The sequence below is a fragment of the Silurus meridionalis genome, chromosome 1 (assembly GCF_014805685.1).
Source record: "Silurus meridionalis isolate SWU-2019-XX chromosome 1, ASM1480568v1, whole genome shotgun sequence".
NCBI classification, from domain to species: Eukaryota; Metazoa; Chordata; class Actinopteri; order Siluriformes; family Siluridae; genus Silurus; species Silurus meridionalis.
Genome location: NC_060884.1, coordinates 21,011,436 through 21,030,683, shown reverse-complemented (window position 1 = coordinate 21,030,683; position 19,248 = coordinate 21,011,436). Strand labels below are relative to the sequence as shown.

The window sequence follows — 19,248 nt, the reverse complement described above, 5'->3', positions numbered from 1 at the left end:
GAAGATTTTGTTTTACTGGGTTGAAGTGGAAGATCTGAAGTAGCCTGCTATAGATCTCTGACTTCAACCCTATTGAACACCTTTGGGATCACTACAAAATCTAGTGGAACATATTTCAAGAAGAGTGGAGGTTATTATAACAGCAGAAATCTTTTGGTTAGTGGGGCTTTCAGGTTTATTTACTTCAACTGCCATCCAGTACAATTAACTTCATAACCGGCAGTTGTGTTGCTGCTTATGAATGACAAGAAAAAGCTCTGTTCACTTTGCTCAGCTTACACGTGTAGTAGGCCACTGCCACACATGCCCCTGTGAAAGCATCCTAACAGCATTGCTGTTTGTCAGTGTCTTAATTGTAGAGTTGATGCACTAATGGCTGGCTTGAGTTTCTCAGTCTCACAGTGCCATTGATTGTTGTGTTTTCATTAATTGGTGTGTCAGACACATCTCATGAACGATTATGCTCCAAGAGCCGCAGAATGTTCTGTCAGTGTAATTAACATCACCCGTCAATGTAATGACCCTTGTGTGTTCACGTGTATGGTTTAGTGTTTTTAATGTGAGTCATTTATACTGTGCTGGCCATGTTATTTCTCTCAAAGAAATGTTCAATATGACTTCTGAAAGTATGCTTCAATGAACATCATTTTCAAAGAAATAGTTTAATGTTACTTATGTAAATAAAACACTGCCATTTTACGTATCTTGAATGCATCAGTTTGTTATATTGGTCATTTAATTGGTTAATTTGCCTTGATTTATGATAGGATATTGGTCGTCTTTCTAGCATGAACTGTTCTGTATAGATAATTTATTAACAAGCTCGCTAACTATTGAGTTAAGATCTGGACTTTGACTTAGCTGCTTTAAAATGCTCTGCTTTGAACTAATTTCTGTAGACTTGACTATGTATGGTCATTGACCCACTTTTGTTTAAAGGTTCAGTTCATTCATATCCTGAAATTCTCTTGTAGAACCTGCTGATACAATTCAGATTTTATACTGTCCTAGACTCGAAGCACCAAAGCAACCCTAAACCATGGTTCTGTCACTCCCAATGCTTCACAATTGAAATGAGGTTCTAATGTTGAACTGAAGAGTTGTTTTTTTCCACAATCATGCAAGTATTTATTTAAACCGAACACTTTCACTTTGGAATCATTTGTTCACAGTAAATCCTGGCTTCTCACTGTAAGTGTGAGAATGTCCTTATATGTGACTCTAGGGACACTACATTCCTGTAACATTATTTACCAGGACTTGGTCTGGATTGATTTCTGTTTGAAAGTTGAAACAGTAGTGCACATTTGTCGAAAATCTATCTATAATCTAGATTTATTGTGTCTTTACATGAGTGTGAAAGATCTTTATTTGGCCTAGCCATTAGCATCAGTGTTATGGCTGCTTCTGATTTGTTAAGCAAGCTGATAGAGATTTTTCTGTCATTATAAATCGTATTGTTGAGTGTAGTTTATGTGCTTGAATCTTGTGGAGGAATTACATTGCTCTACGTGCAGTCTATCACAGACTTGAGTCGAGTCAGTGCAGTAGAAGGCCAGGTCACTCTTGGCTAATCATTAACTCATTATGGTGTAGCAGGCTGTAGATCAGCGTTCGGTCTGGTGCGTTGAGCATGGCGACAGGTTTATGGAGGCTTTGGATTTGTCTGAATAGGGCTGTAAAACACTCGAGCACTGGAATTGAGCAGTAGCATGGGAATGGAAAGACTTTTGGGATTTGGCCACAGTCTCAGTGGCAGATGCAGTCATTCAGTAACCAAATGACCACACAGGATTCCTTGTTACATGTTTAAAAACACCAGGAACCTTTATGTGGAAAGTAAGAGTGCTAATTGAAACTTCCAATCTTTATAAGTGTGTCCATTACTATTCGAAAGACACAAACAAACTTATTCTAATAACTGAAGACTCGTTGAACCCTTTACAATGTAACCCTAATCAAAAATGTTATTTACTTCCTGGTTTATTATGCCGGGAACAAAGTTGATACAATATGATTCAGTCATATATTTATTATCGTAACTGCGAACCTGATTGGGCAGTTTATGTTATTTCCCATGGCAGAGCCTCTTTAGCTTACTCAGATTATATGGAGATGTTTGATGAATTGATATATTGAGGTCTATTGACAGATATTTATTGCATTAAAATCTGGGCAATGACTAGGCCACTCAAGTACATTCAAAGGTTTGTCCAAAAGACTCTCTAGCATTGATTGAATTGTTTCCAAACATAATGCAGCTGAACTTAGTTTGGTGTGCTTTAGCCAATACTTACTGTATCGAGTTAGATATTTTTATAGAAACCTCATTATGGATTATCCTGTGTAGGTTTATTAAGGACACTGTGTGAATGTAGCATTTATGTTCAAATTCCCACCAGATCTTCTTTTTTTTACCGCAGTGATGATCAGTGTTAACAATGGAAATGGTGTCCCCAAAAGCTCTCAATTTGCTCAGAGTTCTCTTTTTAATACCAGGTGCATGTGAACAGTTTGGAGTGCAGATGAGATATGGGAAAATGGAACCGCTACAAAAAATGTTTTGTACAAAGATAAAATAAACACCAGCTATTTCTGGTATTTCTACCTGTTTCACAGACAAAAAGACAGACAAAATAAAGCCAATTCTTTTAGCTACTCATTTTAAAAATATAAACCTGTTTCATCAATGCACTTCAGACTTGAAAAAACAAAAGTAAAACAACAAAAGAAATTACTCATTTTGAACAATAATACGGCTTGTAACTGAAAGCAAATTTCCTCTGACCATTTTTATTTCTTAATGAATATTTGAAATTGTTAGCCTTTAAGTTTTTTCTCTCTTGTTTTATACTGCAGTGAAACACTACACATCGAACATTCCTGCTAACCAGAAAATCATATTTCATTTATTTTTCATCAGACTGCTCAGACTTCAAAGAGAAAATTCCCAACTCAGGAAGAGTTTTTCATGTCTAAAAGTTTACTGCAATCATCTTCCCAAGCTCACTTTCACAGCCCTATTGCTTATCTCTGAATTTGCTATTGTTTTAGATCTCCATTATTACTTTGTGTCATGATGTAGGGGATTGATTTCAATTTCATTTCCCCTTTTACATGAATTCCCTTTACCTTAATGGCATGTAAATCATTTTCCCTGGTGTCAGAGTGCCGCTCAGGCCATGCTTATTCATTTGATTTGCAGTAAGGCAATGTGTAAGCATGTCGGAAATTAGCAAAATGTTTTGGTGGCTCATACAGCATCACCAATAAACCTGTTAGGCAAACATTTACAGCATGTGGGAACCGAATGGAAGCAGCTGCCAGACGGAGAGTGGAAGAGATTAATGTAGGGTGTGTGTGCATGTGTGTGTGTGAGTGAGTGTTATTCCATGTAGCCTGGTCCCATCACCTATTTTTTCAGCTCTTTTTTAGTGCAATTGCACCATTAATTCTTTTGGTTGACACTTTATTTCAATATAATAGCCCACTCCCTCTTACTCTCCCTCCTTTTCTATTTTGCTCACTCTCTGTTTATCCTTCGCTATCTCCTTCCGTTTCTCTCTGTTTCGCTCTCACTTGCTTCAACCTTTCCCCATGGACACATGATCCTGATTAAAACCAAATCGCGTCCTCTAGCCCAAAGCAGCGTGTTCAAACGAGCTCTCTAATCTGGAATACAGTGTGGTGAAGACGAGGATCCGTTACTCAGGATTAGATCAAGGTCACGCTCGTCTGTTCCTGCTCCATGTTGTTGATGGCGTGTGTTAATGAGGCTCGTGCAGTTCTGATGGGTTTATGAGCTCTACACAACTGGTTTGCACAATATCAGGTTGGCACATTATCAGAGATAAGAGCATTTTAACAGTGTGCGTTCCGTGCCGCTGTAAAAATGGCTACACACTGCTTTCTCTCAGAGTGAAGACTCGTGAAAGAGTGCAGGGAATGAATTGGTTGACAAAATGCAATCAGTTCGGTTGTATAGGAAGAATCTAAGCAATAAGTGCCATGTACTGATGGAATCGGTGTACAGGGGTGAGAACTGCAGCGTAATTACAGAACAATGTATTAGGTGAGCGTAAATATTAAACTAAAAATGAGACACTAAGGAAAGAAATACATATACAAAATATAATATACAAAAAATGTAATTATAACATACAAAAAAACCTTTGGATTTAACAAATCACTGCTGAATGCATTCTGAGTGTTTAGATTCATATAGGAAAGGTTACAGACATATCCATTAAATCCATGTACATAAACAGTGGTACTTACAAATCCTATATATTTATACACACACATGCATCCATGACATGGTTATTAATGCAGCTAATTAATGCCATCGTGTACACGAATCTGAACCTTAACCTCCATAAACCTAAACAAAACCTTTTGCAGTTTTAGTTGGTTGGTTGTTCTAATTTATTTTTCCTTTTGAAGACCTGAAAATTCCTACACATTGTCACCTCTGTCAGATATATCTATAATTCTATATAGTAACATTTGATGTATCTCTAGTAAGATATAAAAACAAATCTACACACACACACACACACACACACACACACACACACACACACACACACACACACACACACACACATTCTTGCTAAAGGCACAAATATCTCACTCAATGGTTCAACACTTGAAAGGCACAAATCCAGCAAGCTTGTGTAGCTGTAGGGGCGAAGTGGAGGAAAGTGATGCACCTGGCCGCTACTCATGAGTTCTATTAGTCTCCAACATGGAAAGGTGTGTGTGTGTGTGTGTGTGTGTGTGTGTGTGTGTGTGTGTGCACGTGCACGTGTGCGCTTTCCATTTAAAAAATAAATAGGATCCAAACATCAAATGGACATCCCTGTAGGCGTGGCCAGGACCATTACTTAAGTTCTCCCTTGAATTGTTCTGCGTCGTCTTTCACCGGGTCAGACAGATGGAAGGAGGGATTAAGTGTAAGAAGGAATGCACCCTGAGGAAAGTGTGTCACTTTATGGATGAGATGCTCAGCACTCAACTTCCTCGCTTCCCATCTGTGAAGAGAAGATATCAGTCCTCGTGCACTCACCCCTTGAGCTATAAATGCTGCACTGAGACACAGAGCTGATGAGAAAATTATATTTCATTTTAATTTATTCACTTTGTTAAAAAAAAAATTTACCACTTATTGTCTTTAATCCAGAACACTGCACCTTTTCAAGTTGAAGGAAATGTAAGTGTTTACTGCTGTATATATAAATATATATATATAGTGTCCAGGATTTATAAAAGCTTATTTACAGAAACTCTTTTTTTTTTTTTTAAACTAGAAAAATACTTTTATTTGTCTAAAACTGTTCAACATTGTGCAATAGTCTTTATTTAGAAACACATTTGCATGAATCTATACATTTATATCTATATTGACATAAATTGACTAAATGCAAACAGCCAGCCTGTAGTCATGCCTGTCAGGGGGAGGAAAAGTGTAACATTGGGGTAAGTTGTAGTTATTAAACAGGTTTTAGTATGTAGTTCTAAAGTGATATGATGCTAAAAGGGCAAATTCAAAGGTATTGTTCCTCAAACCAATAAAGCATTCAGCAAGGTTTAGATAACGACCAAACTGTGCATCTACCAAACTGTAGCATTGTGCAAACTGGCAAGTACAAATTAAATTATAAATATATGCATTGTATGAACAGTGGTGCAGAAATCATAATGTATATACAGATCCATATAAGATTTACAATTATAAGGTATACAATTATACACAGTAGGGGTGTAACAGTACATATTCGTGCCAAAATTTTCGGTACAGGGCTTTCGAATGCAGTCATTTTTCTGTGCGAAACATGAACGTATTATCATATTAAGTGGCGAAAAGCAAGTTTGTATAGTATAGAACAGGAAAGTAGATAATATCTACTTATAAATTTACCCCCCCCCCCACACCCACACCCACACACACACACACACATTTTATTAAAAATAGTTTTTACAAATGTAAATTGTTGTTCACAAATGTTAATAAGATAAGATAAACCTAAGATAAGATAAACCTTTATTCGTCCCACAGTGGGGAAATTTCTGTTACAGCAGCAAGACAAAGAAATAAAAATAGATGCAAATATATAAAAAAGAATATACAAAAAATAAAAACAGAGAAATAAAAACAAATAATAATAATAATAATAATAATAATAATAACAAACAAAGAAATAAAAATAAATGCAAATATATGAAAAAGAATATACATATACTACAATAACAGTATATACACAATAACAGTATATACACAGTTATACATAATAATAAATGACATTAATAAAAACCATCAAGCAATTTAGTTTTGCCTTTAACCGTGCCGAAATTGAACCAAACCGTGACCTAAAGACCGAGGTACATACAGAACCGTAAATTTTATGTACTGTTTCACCACTAATATACAGTTATATTTTAAGTACAAACTGGTAATTTTATTAGCGAAATTTCACACATAGAAGCACAGAACTTAAGCACTGTTCAGAAATTATGAAGAACATTAAAATAGGGCTGTGAGTGTATGAGATGCGTGCTTTATCACCTTCTTATCCTTCGAAACTTTAAGGCCAATTTTCCTCGGAGGAGAGGACATTAAATCAATAACACTAGATATATTGCTAGCCCCATCAAACCATAATGTTCTAAACCTCATTTTGTGTGTTTAGATTACATAGTTTGTACGATTTGATTTTTGAACCCTATGTGCTGAATGAGTAAACGTAACGCACATAAAAGCACATGTCTATTAACACAATTGAGAATTTTAAGAATGCTCTTGAGTGCTGTGAGTTACAGACCATTTTCCAGTAATTTTTTTTTTTTTTTGTGGCTTTATCCACTCTCACTGTTTCAGCCTTGGCTTTCATTTGAAGTAAATGTCTCGTTCATTTTGCCTGCAGCCAAGTAGGATGATAATTCCTGGTATGGATGCATTAACCTCTATTTTGTGGGATTTAAATGAAGTGGCTGGAGCAATAACTGGAGAAGAATAATATTGACCGGATTAAATAAGCTCTTCACTTTCCGCCCTTCGGCTTCCGTTTTTATTTCATTTACTTAATTGAATATTGACTTTTTGAGTGCCGAATATCAAATATGTATATTAAGCAACAACCAGGACAATCATGCAGATGTTCAAAGTGCAATCTTTATTAGTATTTAACAAGCACGCCTTTTAATTGTGTTAGATTCTTTTTCTGTCGCTGGGCCCACAGTGAAGCAGAAGTAGAGGCTATGTTTAGAAATAGATTTTTCTCTTTTGGGGATTGTATAATTGCATGCATTACTCGGTAAGGCACAAAGGTTAAAGGGCCGGAATGAACTATCTCAATAGCAGTTGTCGCTGCCGTAATTCAACTCCATTGCTTTATTAGAGTTCCGATCTCAGTTAGAGAGTCATGTGAACTCGCACACCAAGGGTACACCTCTGATGTTGACTTCATAAAATAATCTTCTATAATCAAATTGCATTTGCAGTCTTTCCACCACCAACTTCAGCTCACACATTGAGTAGCTCCAGATGTTTTCCAGTTTCCTTGTTCCTGTTCAATGCTACTGTATTAAAACGTATTGAACATTAGGGAAAGCAGAACTTTTTTAGGTGGACTAATGGCCTGGTAGGACTACCACAGACATGACTAAGGTCTTCTGTCTTATTCCACTATTTCTTCCTTTGTGAGACCATGGGAGATGCCTCACCATCTGCGTGGAGATGTTAGCGGAGATTTGCAGCCGTGTTGTACATGCTTTAACACTTGCTGTCTCTTGTCTCTCCTCTTTTATGCTCTTAGCAGATGCTGTGGGATCTCCAGAGCCTCCCTCACTATAGTGTAAGAGAGCACGGTGTGTTATTTATGTGTGCTGTGTTTACACTGTGAGCTCTCGTAAGACCACACACAGCCAAAGTTCTGATTGAACATAGAGCATTATGGGAAAAAGGAGGGGTTTATTGTCAGGTTGGTTTAATGCCTAGGATGTTAGGAATTAGAAATGTGGTAATGTTAAACCCTCATAACATAGTAAGTGTGTAAACATTGTTATGGTTTATAATATTTAGCACAATAGGACTTTCATTTAATAGTAGGGTGACAAGTATCTTGTTCAAAATTTATTCTTTAGTCACAGTGACTCTCCCTGCCCGTTATAAAACTCCCCACACAACTAAAGGTATTGTTACCCATAATGACATTACTTTGTCAGATCGATCTGAAATACGGATGTTAAGAAGATGACGGCCATTATGCTCTCTAGAAAACAACTTAATCTGAGAAACAGAAACTGAATTCAGGTTTACTCAGTATGATATTTTGCTCCTGCTGAATTTACTTTTAGTCATTAATGGAAATTAGGCATTTAAGTGTTACTTTGTCCAACCACAGTCAGCAAAAAAGTTCTGGTGATGTCAGAAATGTACTATTAAGAAGAGTGTAGAATTATAAAAGCCACCAATAGCAGCACAGCATAGGACAATGTGAACTTCATGGCATAAAGTTGTGACTGTGTTCCCATTAGCATGTTTCATTTACTTTTTGACAAACAGTAAATGTTTGTGAAAAATAGTACACTAGTAATAAGAATTGTTAAAGTTCCACGTAGGGAAGATGGTTCACCTTGTTATAGCAACGATACTAAAGGTTTGTGCTCATCTACGAAATGTTTCAAAAATTCCTGGAATTGGAACATGCACTCGGCATAGTAGCAGCTTTTGCCCCTAGGTATTATATACTCATAGTCTATTAGTCAAAGCTAAAAAATGTACACAAATACCACAAGCATCTACAAGTTATAGCCAATCTGGAGACTGACTCATCAGACTGTAAGCATATACTACCTAGAGGCAAAACCTACAATTAGGTTGAGTGCACGCACCACAAACGAAATCTGGGAATCCTCCCGACACCCACCCCCTGAATACCCCCCACCCCCCCCCTCATATTGTGAGCAATGCTTTCTTTCCAGTAAAGACCTGTGTTGTATCAGACTTTGCACTAATTCTCAGTAATGCAATATGCGTAAATATTTATACAGGTCAATCACTATGCCACTAGCTGCTGCCAATCTTTATCCAATTTTGTTTGAGGTTTTGTGTGAAATGGCATCTGCCTGCTCCACGTTAAATGGCTAATTCAATAAAAGGTTAACGTTTTGCACTTATCTTGATTGCCTCTCCTGGTTAATAAGCAGGACAGACATTGTAATCATTTACAGCGGCCGAGACAAAGGGTGGGGGAGGGGTTACCCAGAGGTCACAACCTTCAGAAAACGGCCTATTAGTACAGACACATCCCTAAAGACCAGGCCAGCTGTGCTAGAAATACCCAGGAGAGCCATTTCAGAGAAACTTACACTTAAAGCACTTTATTTAATTAGCACAATGACATCATGGAGTCATTTGCATGATCTTGAGTGATGCCAAATACTGTTTACCACCACTGTTAATATAGTAAGTAAATGGAAGTGTTAAGAATTCACAAGTAATATTATTTCGAATATGTTTTAAAAAATTGTGGTTGACATAAACTGTGTGTATAATATAATATAATATAATATAATACAATTTTATATATATATATATATATATATATATATATATATATATATATATACCTTAAAAGTTACCTTTAAAAGAATTATTTTAAGTAATATAGGCTTTATATATATTAAATATATAAAATATATATATAAAGCTGTCACCCCTGGGGCCTTTGAGTGAGGCCCTTTACCCTCTATGCTCTAGGGAAGCTGTATCATTGCTGACTGTGCGCTCTGACCCCAGCTTCCTAACATTGCTGGGATATGCAAAGAAAGAATTTTACTAGGCTTTATAAAGAAATGTTGTTCAAAAAGTGTTGATTAATTTTCACAGATTTTCTAATATGTTATTCTTTTTAAATGAACTTGTTTCATATGGATTTGAATTAGAATTTAATTTGGAAATTTGTGCTTAGGTAACGTGGGTAAAGCCTCAACATTGTGTTACATTAGAAGATACTGGTGAAGAAACCTTTGCTTAAAAGTTGTAATGTGAGTGATGACATGAAATTGTACTTCAGACTCTTTAATGTGTGTGTCTCTGTGTGTTTGCTCATTTCACTTGCAGGTGTGCGTCCATGCTGCGGTGAGCTGCTAGGAGTCGAGGTGTGTAGAGTGTGAGCTCAGGTCATGGTGCCACATCACACACGGTCGTCTCGTTTCCACAGCGCGGCCAGCCTGCTGCTGCTGCTGCTAGGACTGACTGCACACATACGGGGAGACAGTGAGTACCACAAACTACCATGCACACAAATCAAACAAACATATACACACAAGCACAGCAACACAGCCAGTCTCCTATGCACAAACGGATTCGCCTTATTTTGTGTGTGTTTGTCTCTCCATGGAGAGAGCATTAGTGTGTGTTAGTGTGTTGAAGAATGAAAATCTCCTGCTGCTGGCAAAACAAACTTAAATAACAGCCCTTGCGTTTGAGCAGTGTGTTCTCCCTCGGTCACACTGCGGAAACCCATTTACCACAACACACATACACAGACAGACACACACTGTTTAGTATGGAAATGTGTTTAGCAATCAGTGTGAACACGAGTGTGTAAGACATAGTGAGAGTGGAAAATGCTCAATAACCTGTCTCACATGTTTACGCACAGCCGATTAATGTGATAATCATCTGTCTGATAGTGCAATCAGAATAAACACCTTCGTATACACACACACGTAACCCTTGGAGGTCAATCTGTACAACCTTCCTTATCTAAATAGTTGTATAACTATTTCTTACACGGAGGAATCCAAATCTAATTATTTTCATAGAAATGAGTGCGTGCCGCTATATATATATATATATATATATATATATATATATATATATATATATATATATATATATATATATATATATATATATAGCGGCACGCACTCATTTCTATGAAAATACTAGATTAGAGAAATGAGTGCGTGCTGCTATATATATATATATATATATATATATATATATATATATATATATATAATATCTATCAGTACGCACTCATTTCTATGAAAATAATTAGATTTGATTCTATTGATCTAATTTTGATCTAATTTTATTAGATTGATCTAATAAAAATAGAATGATTCAGAATACACTTTTTGTTGAGTAATCTGTGGGGGGGAATAATGTAAGACTTTGAAGGAGATGATTGGGTACACAGCTAACATTAATATTAATTATTAGTTAGTTGATACAGTTGTTACTTGTTACAGGAGTCACACATGAAATTCTACTGTGAAAGTTAGACATTCGATATTTGTTTGGTCCAGATTGATGTACTGTATATGTTCATTGTTCTGGATGGCTGAGGTTTACACACAATCTCTTCTCTATTGCGGTCAGGAAAACATTTTCTCTCCCTGAAGGGCCAACACAGAGAGATTAAGTGGGAGCTTCTTCCTACAGGACATTCAGGTCCTCAACCAGGTCACCACATAGGATTTAGAGACTTTACTGTCATTGTATACAACAAAACAAAGAGACAAGTCGAAAGTTATTTGCTTAAACATTATGCTGGGAAGCCTAGTGCATTATGGGTACATATTTGAAGTTTCTTGCTAGTTTGTGAATACAAAGAATAGCCTCTTGCTAAACAACACTACTGTTTGAAAGTTTCGAAAGCAACATCATTAGTTCTCATTAGCAATTCAGTATCCTAGCTTAACAAAAAAAAAAAAAAAGGCTTAGCACTTCTTTTTTCCAAAGAATTCTCAGTTACTATTGTGAGCTAGTAATTGTAATTTTAATGTTCAGCCCAAAGCCAAAGCCTCATTATTTAGTGATCTAATGCTGCTAAAAAATTCCAAATTTCTCAAATTAGTCTCAAATTAGCACATGCTCATTTTGCTAATGATATCTGTGACATTATGAAGGGAAGTAAAAGATACTGTTATTTAGACATTTCTTGCAGCCTTTGAGAAAATAGATGCATTTTAGAATCTCTTTTATACAGCAGCTAGGTAATAAATACATAAACTGGTAGTTTTGTGTGAGGTCAGTGGAGCTAACAGTGGTAGCTGTAATAAAGATGAGGACAGCTTGTGTTATCGTGTCCCTGACCTGTGAACATAGAACAGCATGTCTGAATCAGAGTGTGCACGTCACCTTTTTTTTTTTTTTTTTTTTTTTTTTAATACAGCACCTAAAATTGTTACACATTAATAATTCACCAAAAAGCCTGCAGCCACAAACTCCCATTCTGTGTGTATTGTGAAACACTGTGGAACATAGCTCTGTACTTCTCTGACTTTATCCACTTTCACTTTAATTCACCTTTTTCCTCTCTCTCTCTCTCTCTCTCTCTCTCTCTCTCTCTCTCTCTCCCCTTACACTTTCTCTCTTTCATCTTTCTTTAGCAGGACTGTGTATAAAAAACTGCCAAAATATCAGAAATATATTAACATTATTAACAATACTTAATGTTGTTAACAATCGTAACACCAGTAAGCTACATTCACTCACACACTGACTAATAGCGACAAAGCAACTAGATGTGGGTGTTTATGCAATTAGGAAATGTGATTTGATTAGGGCTGCAGCTATCGATTAGTTTGGTCATTTTTACCGATTAGTCAATCGATTATTAAAATAATCTTATAAGTACTTTTTCTTCATTAAAGAGCAATACTGAATGGACAAAAGAAAATAAGACAGGTCTCATAAAATGATTGTCATTTGTTACCTTTTTAGAAAAGTTAGAAAATTTGTATTACTAAAATTGCAATCTGTGAAACCCATTTAGTACAATTAATTGGTATATTCCCTCAAAATACAAATTACTTTTTCTTTGTTTTCTTTGTTTTAGTTGGATGTTATTCCATACTTTGGAAAGTTTTTGTTGTGTGCTTTGGCCTGAATCTTCTCCTCACCCCTCGCGTAAATCTGTAGAGTCCTCGCGTAAATCTGTAGATTTTATGAAAAATTACAAAAAAAAAAAACAAAAGGGGCAAAATCATTACATAGCTGCTTTAGACACGGTCCTCCAGGTCAAAACTGAAAAAGCAGATGTTCATCTCTAAACATTTATTGTATGAAGGATGGATGATGAACATCTGAGCCCAACCTGCCCTCCCTAACTTAGACTCTAGGGACGATCACCCCCCACCCCCCCCTCACACACATACAATACACACATGCACGTATAATGCATCTCCCTTGGGGTTCTGACTCCATCAGGTCCAATATGGTCCAAGCAAAGATTAATTTCTGACAGCAGACCTAAATGGATAAAGGAGCTATCTGTATTATCAGTATAAATACATTAGTGTACTCCTAACTCCTTTATGTGTGTGTGTGTGTGTGTGTGAGAGAGAGACATTATTTGGTTTCCAGATGATCTAATATAGATCAGTGGGCACATGGCAACGTATGAGGGTTGAGTCAGTGCTGATCCAAAGTGTCTCAGTGCATCGAAGTGCAGTTTACAGGGATGGAAATGGATTGTCTTAATGAAATGCATTACACAGAAACGCAAAACACACGCACATACACACACGCGCGCACACACATGCACACGATCAGGAAGAAGAATTACCTTGTTTTGTTTGAAGTGTGTGTGCTTGTGCTAGTCTTTGCAATCTAATTAGCAGATCACATTGTTGCATTTAGAAGCACGTTTGCGTTTCACAAGCTTTCAGAGGAAGGAACCAATCTAATTCAAAGACTGAGGGCTTAACTGATGTAAGTGCAGGTAAATGATTAGCTGATTGTCTCAGAGTGTGAAAACACACAATTGAGCAGTGTTAAAACATCATGCCATGATAAAGAGGAGCTATAAAAGCTTTTATTGATGGCTGCAGAAAATCTACAATTTATGGACGAAAACCGTGGGACATCTGACTTTTTCAGACATTCTTTCCCAAATGCTAGGAATTGGAGCACTTTAAATTGATCCCAAAGGTGTTCAGTTGGGTTGAGATCAGAGTCCTACAGCACACCACTCAAGATCTCTCTCTCTTTCTTTCTTTGTGTGTGTATGTATGTGTATACACAGGTGCATCTCAAAAAAATTTTATATCATTAAAAAGTTAATTTATTTTAGTAATTTAATACAAAAAGTGAAACTCTGTGTTGACCTTGGACCTGATAAAACACAGTGGACCAACACCAGCAGATGACACGACTCCCCAAACCACCACTGACTGTGCAAACTTTACACTGGACCTTAAGCAACTTGGATTCTGTGCCTCTCTTCTCTTCTTCCAGACTCTGGGACCTTGATTTCCAAATGAAATGCTACATTTTTTTTCCTTACATCTGAAAAGACGACTTTGGCCCACAGAGCAACAGTCTAGTCCTTTGCACACCTGGTGTTGTCTCTGGTTCAGGAGTGGCTTGACACAAGGTATGCGTCAATTGTATCCCATGGATACGTCTGTATGGGTGCATGGTTTTCAGCTGCAGTCCCCCCCTCATATTCTTGAATGTGCTTCGTTTCACCCTTTTTTTTTTTTTTTTTTTACCACACTTTTTCCTTACGTTCAAGGTTTCCATTAAATGTGCTTGGATACAGCACTCTGTGAACAGCAGCTTCTTTAGAGATGACCTTTTGTGTCTTTCCCTCCATGTGCAGTGTGTCAATGATCGTCTTCAGGACAACTGTCAAGTCAGCAGTCTTCCCCCATAATTGTGCAGCCTGAACCAGACTGAGACCATTTTAAAGCCTAAGGAAACCTTTGCAGGTGTTTGGATTTAATTAGCTGATTAGAGTGACACCACGGGTCTCCAATATTAACTTTCCTAACAATATTCAAATTTTCTAGCATAGTGAGTTTGGTTTTCAGTATCTGTAAGCCATGATCATCAAAATGTAAAAGAAATAAACACTTGAAATACACCAGTCTGTGTGTGATAAATCTATATAATACACAAGTTTTACTTTTTGTATTGAATTACTAAAAGAAATTAACTTTTTAATTCAAATTTATTGAGATGCACCTTTAAGTGTGTGTATGCATGTGTGTGTGTGTGTGTGTGTGTGTGTGTGTGTGTGTGTGTGTGTGTGTGTGTGTATATATATATATATATATATATATATATATATATATATATATATATATATATATATATATATATATATATATATATATATATAATATGAGAACTGTCAAAATTAATGCATTAATAACCCATTAACACATTTTGTTAACACTCGATTAGATAGATGCACCAGTGGGAAATTTACAATGCAGATTGATGGAGCCACCATTTCTGCTTTACCATTTTTTTATTTAAAAAAATAAATAAATATAAAAGAGGTGAAATTAAAACCATGAGAATTTAAACCTAAAACCCAGGCATCATGGGAATGTGTAGTGGGGTTCCCAGGTTTACTCCATAAATTATTACCACTAAACATTTGTTTTACTGATGTACCAAAATTCGCCATGATGCACACATTCGGGAATTAAAACCATTCGTGTGGAAACATAGCAAAAGTTTCATTTGGTGTCCTGATGATTTAGGTAATTTAAAACTATAATTACTTTTACAAGGATAATTTTGTGTTTATGCTCTATGTTGAGTATGATTTCACTAATAATACACATACATTTGCATAAAGCATCAACATTTGTCCATGCCCTTGTTGATTAAAGTATTAAAAACTTAAGTGTTATTTTAAGGTACGTTTAGAACTGATAAAAATGTGATTACATTTGTGGCATTTACCCTTGTACAGAGCAGCATTCAAAAGTGCTTAAAAAAATGTATATAAATACAAAAAAAAAAAAATTATATACACACGCGCATAGTGCTTATATACACACACACACACACACACACTATCTTACAAATGTTTTGTGTGAGCACCATTGTTATCCAGCACTGCCTTAATCCTCCTCAGCATGGAATTCACCAGAGTTGCACAGCTTTTTGCTAGGATTCTCTTCCACTTCTCCATAATAACATCATGGAGCTGCTGGAGGTTAGGCACATGGCACTTCTCCACCTTCCGCTTGAGGATGCCCCACATGTGCTTAATAGGGTTCAGGTCTGGAGACATACGTGGCCACTCCATTACCTTCGGCTTTCTTCCTCGGCGGTGTGTATGAGGTCGTAATTATGTTGGAAAACTATAGAGAGAGTGCATCATGTCACAGTACGTTAGAATCCATGTTTTTCCTCAATGAACCGCAACTCCAGTGTATCAGCAGCACTAATGCAGCCCCAGACCATGATGCTACCACCACCATGCGTGACTGTAGACAAGACACAATATTCTTTATACTCTTCACCAGGGTGTCGCCACACATGCTGGTTACCATCTGAGCCAAGCAAGTATCTTTGCAAGCATCTTGGTCTAATCAGACCACAGGACATGGTTCCAGTAATTCATGCTCTTGGACAGGTTATCTCCAGCAAACAGTTTTTAGGTTTTCCTGTGAGCCAGCTTCAGATGAGGCTTCCTTCTGGAATGAGAGCCATGCAAACCGACTTGTTGCAGTGTACTGCGTATGGTCTGAGCACTCACGCGAGGACCTTCCACTTCTGCAACCTCTAAAGCAATGTTGGCAGCATTCGTGTTTATAATTTTAAGCCAGTTTCTGCACCTGAAGTACAGCACGAGGACTCAAGTTCTTTGATCGACCCTTTTGAGGTCTGTTCTGAGTGGGACCCGTCTTGAAAAACCTCTGTATGACCCTGGCCACTGTTCTGTAAGTCAGTGTAGGAGAGCGTCCAGTTCGGCAGATGGGAAAGTGGGGCGGTGACCAGTTTGGCTGAATTGAATTCTTTATTTAACTTCACTTTCTCTCTCACACACACGCATGTCTTTCCATGTCTCTCTCTCTCTAGGTACTCTTCTGTCACTCCTCTTATGCTTCCCCCGCTGACTGCAACAGAGAACACTGCTTAGACTAATTCCCAACAAGAGTGTGATTCTTACCGCTTGTCTCTCCTGGCCTCACCCTCGATTCACAACCTGGCATTTGGCCACGCCCACACTGCCACACTCAGTTTCAGGGTGTTACCGATCTTCTTATAGCAGAGGCCATCTTTGTGGAGAGCAACAATTTAAATTCTCAAATCCTCAAAGTTCTTTGCCATGAGGTGCCATGTTGTAAATCCAGTGGTCAGTATGAGAGAACTGTACTCAAACACCAAATTTTAACTGCTCTAATACAATATACACATCTGTATGGTCCTGTCAAGCAGACAAAAACATGAACATGACATGCATGTATGTACATGGATATACTCACGTTTGCTGCCAGTTATTTAGACAATAATGTCTGTGAGGACAGTAAATCTCTTCTGCTACACAAGCTGCACAAGAAGCACTTTTTCTTTATTAAAGAGCAATAATAAATATACAAAAGAAAATAAGACAGTTCTCTTAAAATAAACGTCATTTGTTTCCTTTTTTATTGCTGAAATTGCATACAAGTATATCTGTAAAAACTAAACCCATTTAGTGCATTCAATTGCTAAATTGCATCAAAATACAAATATATAAATTAAAAAAATCATAAATAAAATGATAAAGATCGATTTTTAAATTACCCTAAAAAAGGTGAACGCACTGTTCTGTGTTTTCGTTATGTTTTAGTTTGCAGAGTTTAGCGGGTGGTGTGTCAGTAATAATGGTCCTAGGGGAAACAATGCTCCATGTGTATTTGAACGGACAAGCAATAATTTGCTTAGATTTCTTTATTTATTTTTTTGTATTCGAATGATGAGAGGGAGAGAAAAATAGGAAAAGGAAGGAAAATGAGAGACCAAGAAACTGATGAGAAAGAGAGTGAGACATGAGGGAGAAAAATTCATTAAAATGGTCATCAAATAAAAAATATGTAGAAATCATAGACAGAATCAAACTTCGAATTAAGCCTTGATTTTTACACATAAATAGAGAGCTGCTACTCATTATGATTGCTATTCTATTATCATTATTATTATTATTTTTGTTGTCTTTACTTTTTTACACCTTTCAACTCATTTTCTTTCTTTATGATAGTGTTAAATGTATGTACTTTGCACTATATTTGTATTTATTTTTATTTATTGGTCTTTCATTTCATTCTGTTGTCTCTTTTTCGGTTTATTTTATTTCTACTGTCTGTGTATTACCCTTTCTTTGTACTTGTTTGGCAATACAAATGCAAAATCATTTATCGTGCCAATAAAGCACATGACAACTGTGAAAAAAATCTGAGAGAGAGAGAGAGAAAAGGAGCTCATTATATTTTTCATCCTCTTTTTTTTTCCCACATAATCTCCTGACACACTCCCACTGTACAGAACAACCACACTGGTAATGTGTGAAGCTCTGGCTGAGGTTAGCTTAATTCCATATCAAGTCTGTCATATTAATTAAAATTCTGCTTTATGCAACATGTTTCTGAGCCAGTTAGTACACTTTAATTGGAGTTGTGAGTTCCATGTTGTATTGTAATGCTAGTATTAAAACGCAACTTCTTGCCATATGGTAGGATTAGTGTTAATATACCAATTGATGCTTTCATATCTGATATTAAAACTTGAATATATGTTTGCACTTATGCAAACATTTGCATGAAAACTCTAGCCACTGATTCATTAGGTCACTTCTTAGGATATTACTACTCTTACTGCTTTTACATCTTAAGAAAACTCTGTATGGATTTATTACATTAGTAAAGAATAATGGAAGATTGTTGGAGAAATACAGCTCCTGATGGAATGCTTTGACTTTTGGATCTCATGCCATGGCTGAAATCAAACATGTAAGAAGACAATCTCAGTGGGCAGATGAAACACCGTCCTGGCAGTTTCTGTCAGGGGTGGAGACTAGAAGGAGGACTCAAATGCAGGACGCAACAGGGGTAAGGTGAAAAAAGTTTTTTAATGAGAAAAGAGGCAGGGGAAAAAACACGGATCAAAATGGTCCAAAATCCAAGAGCCAAAAAAAAACAGGAAAAAAAAGATTAGAAACCAGTTCAAATGTCAGGAACGGCAGCTAAGCAATAGAGAGGGCGGAAAACCAAATTCAAAAACAATCCAAGGTCTGAGCACAGGCAAACAGGGCAATGCAGGCAGAGACAAAACCAAAGTCCAAACCAGGTACTACGAAGGCAGAACAGGGTACAGGTACAGGATCCAGAGCAGACAGGGTGAAGTACTCTTAGGGATTTAGGAAACCGGTAAGATAATCTGGCAGGTAGTAAAAGTCTTTCTGTCCTTAAATAACGGGTGGTGCAGGGAAAAATCTTTATTGAGAC

General features: G+C 36.8%; 1 protein-coding gene across 18 annotated transcripts in view; it reads left to right on the top strand.

Moving 5' to 3' along the window:
- ptprfa (protein tyrosine phosphatase receptor type Fa) overlaps positions 1-19,248 on the top strand; it is a 212,469-nt gene that overhangs the window by 69,979 nt on the left and 123,242 nt on the right. For all 18 annotated transcript variants that reach the window (XM_046859634.1, XM_046859609.1, XM_046859588.1 and 15 more), the window contains exon 2: positions 10,124-10,279. In XM_046859634.1, the coding sequence (XP_046715590.1) occupies positions 10,186-10,279 (94 nt within the window). In that variant the 5' untranslated portion in view covers positions 10,124-10,185. The remainder of the gene's footprint in view (positions 1-10,123; positions 10,280-19,248) is intronic.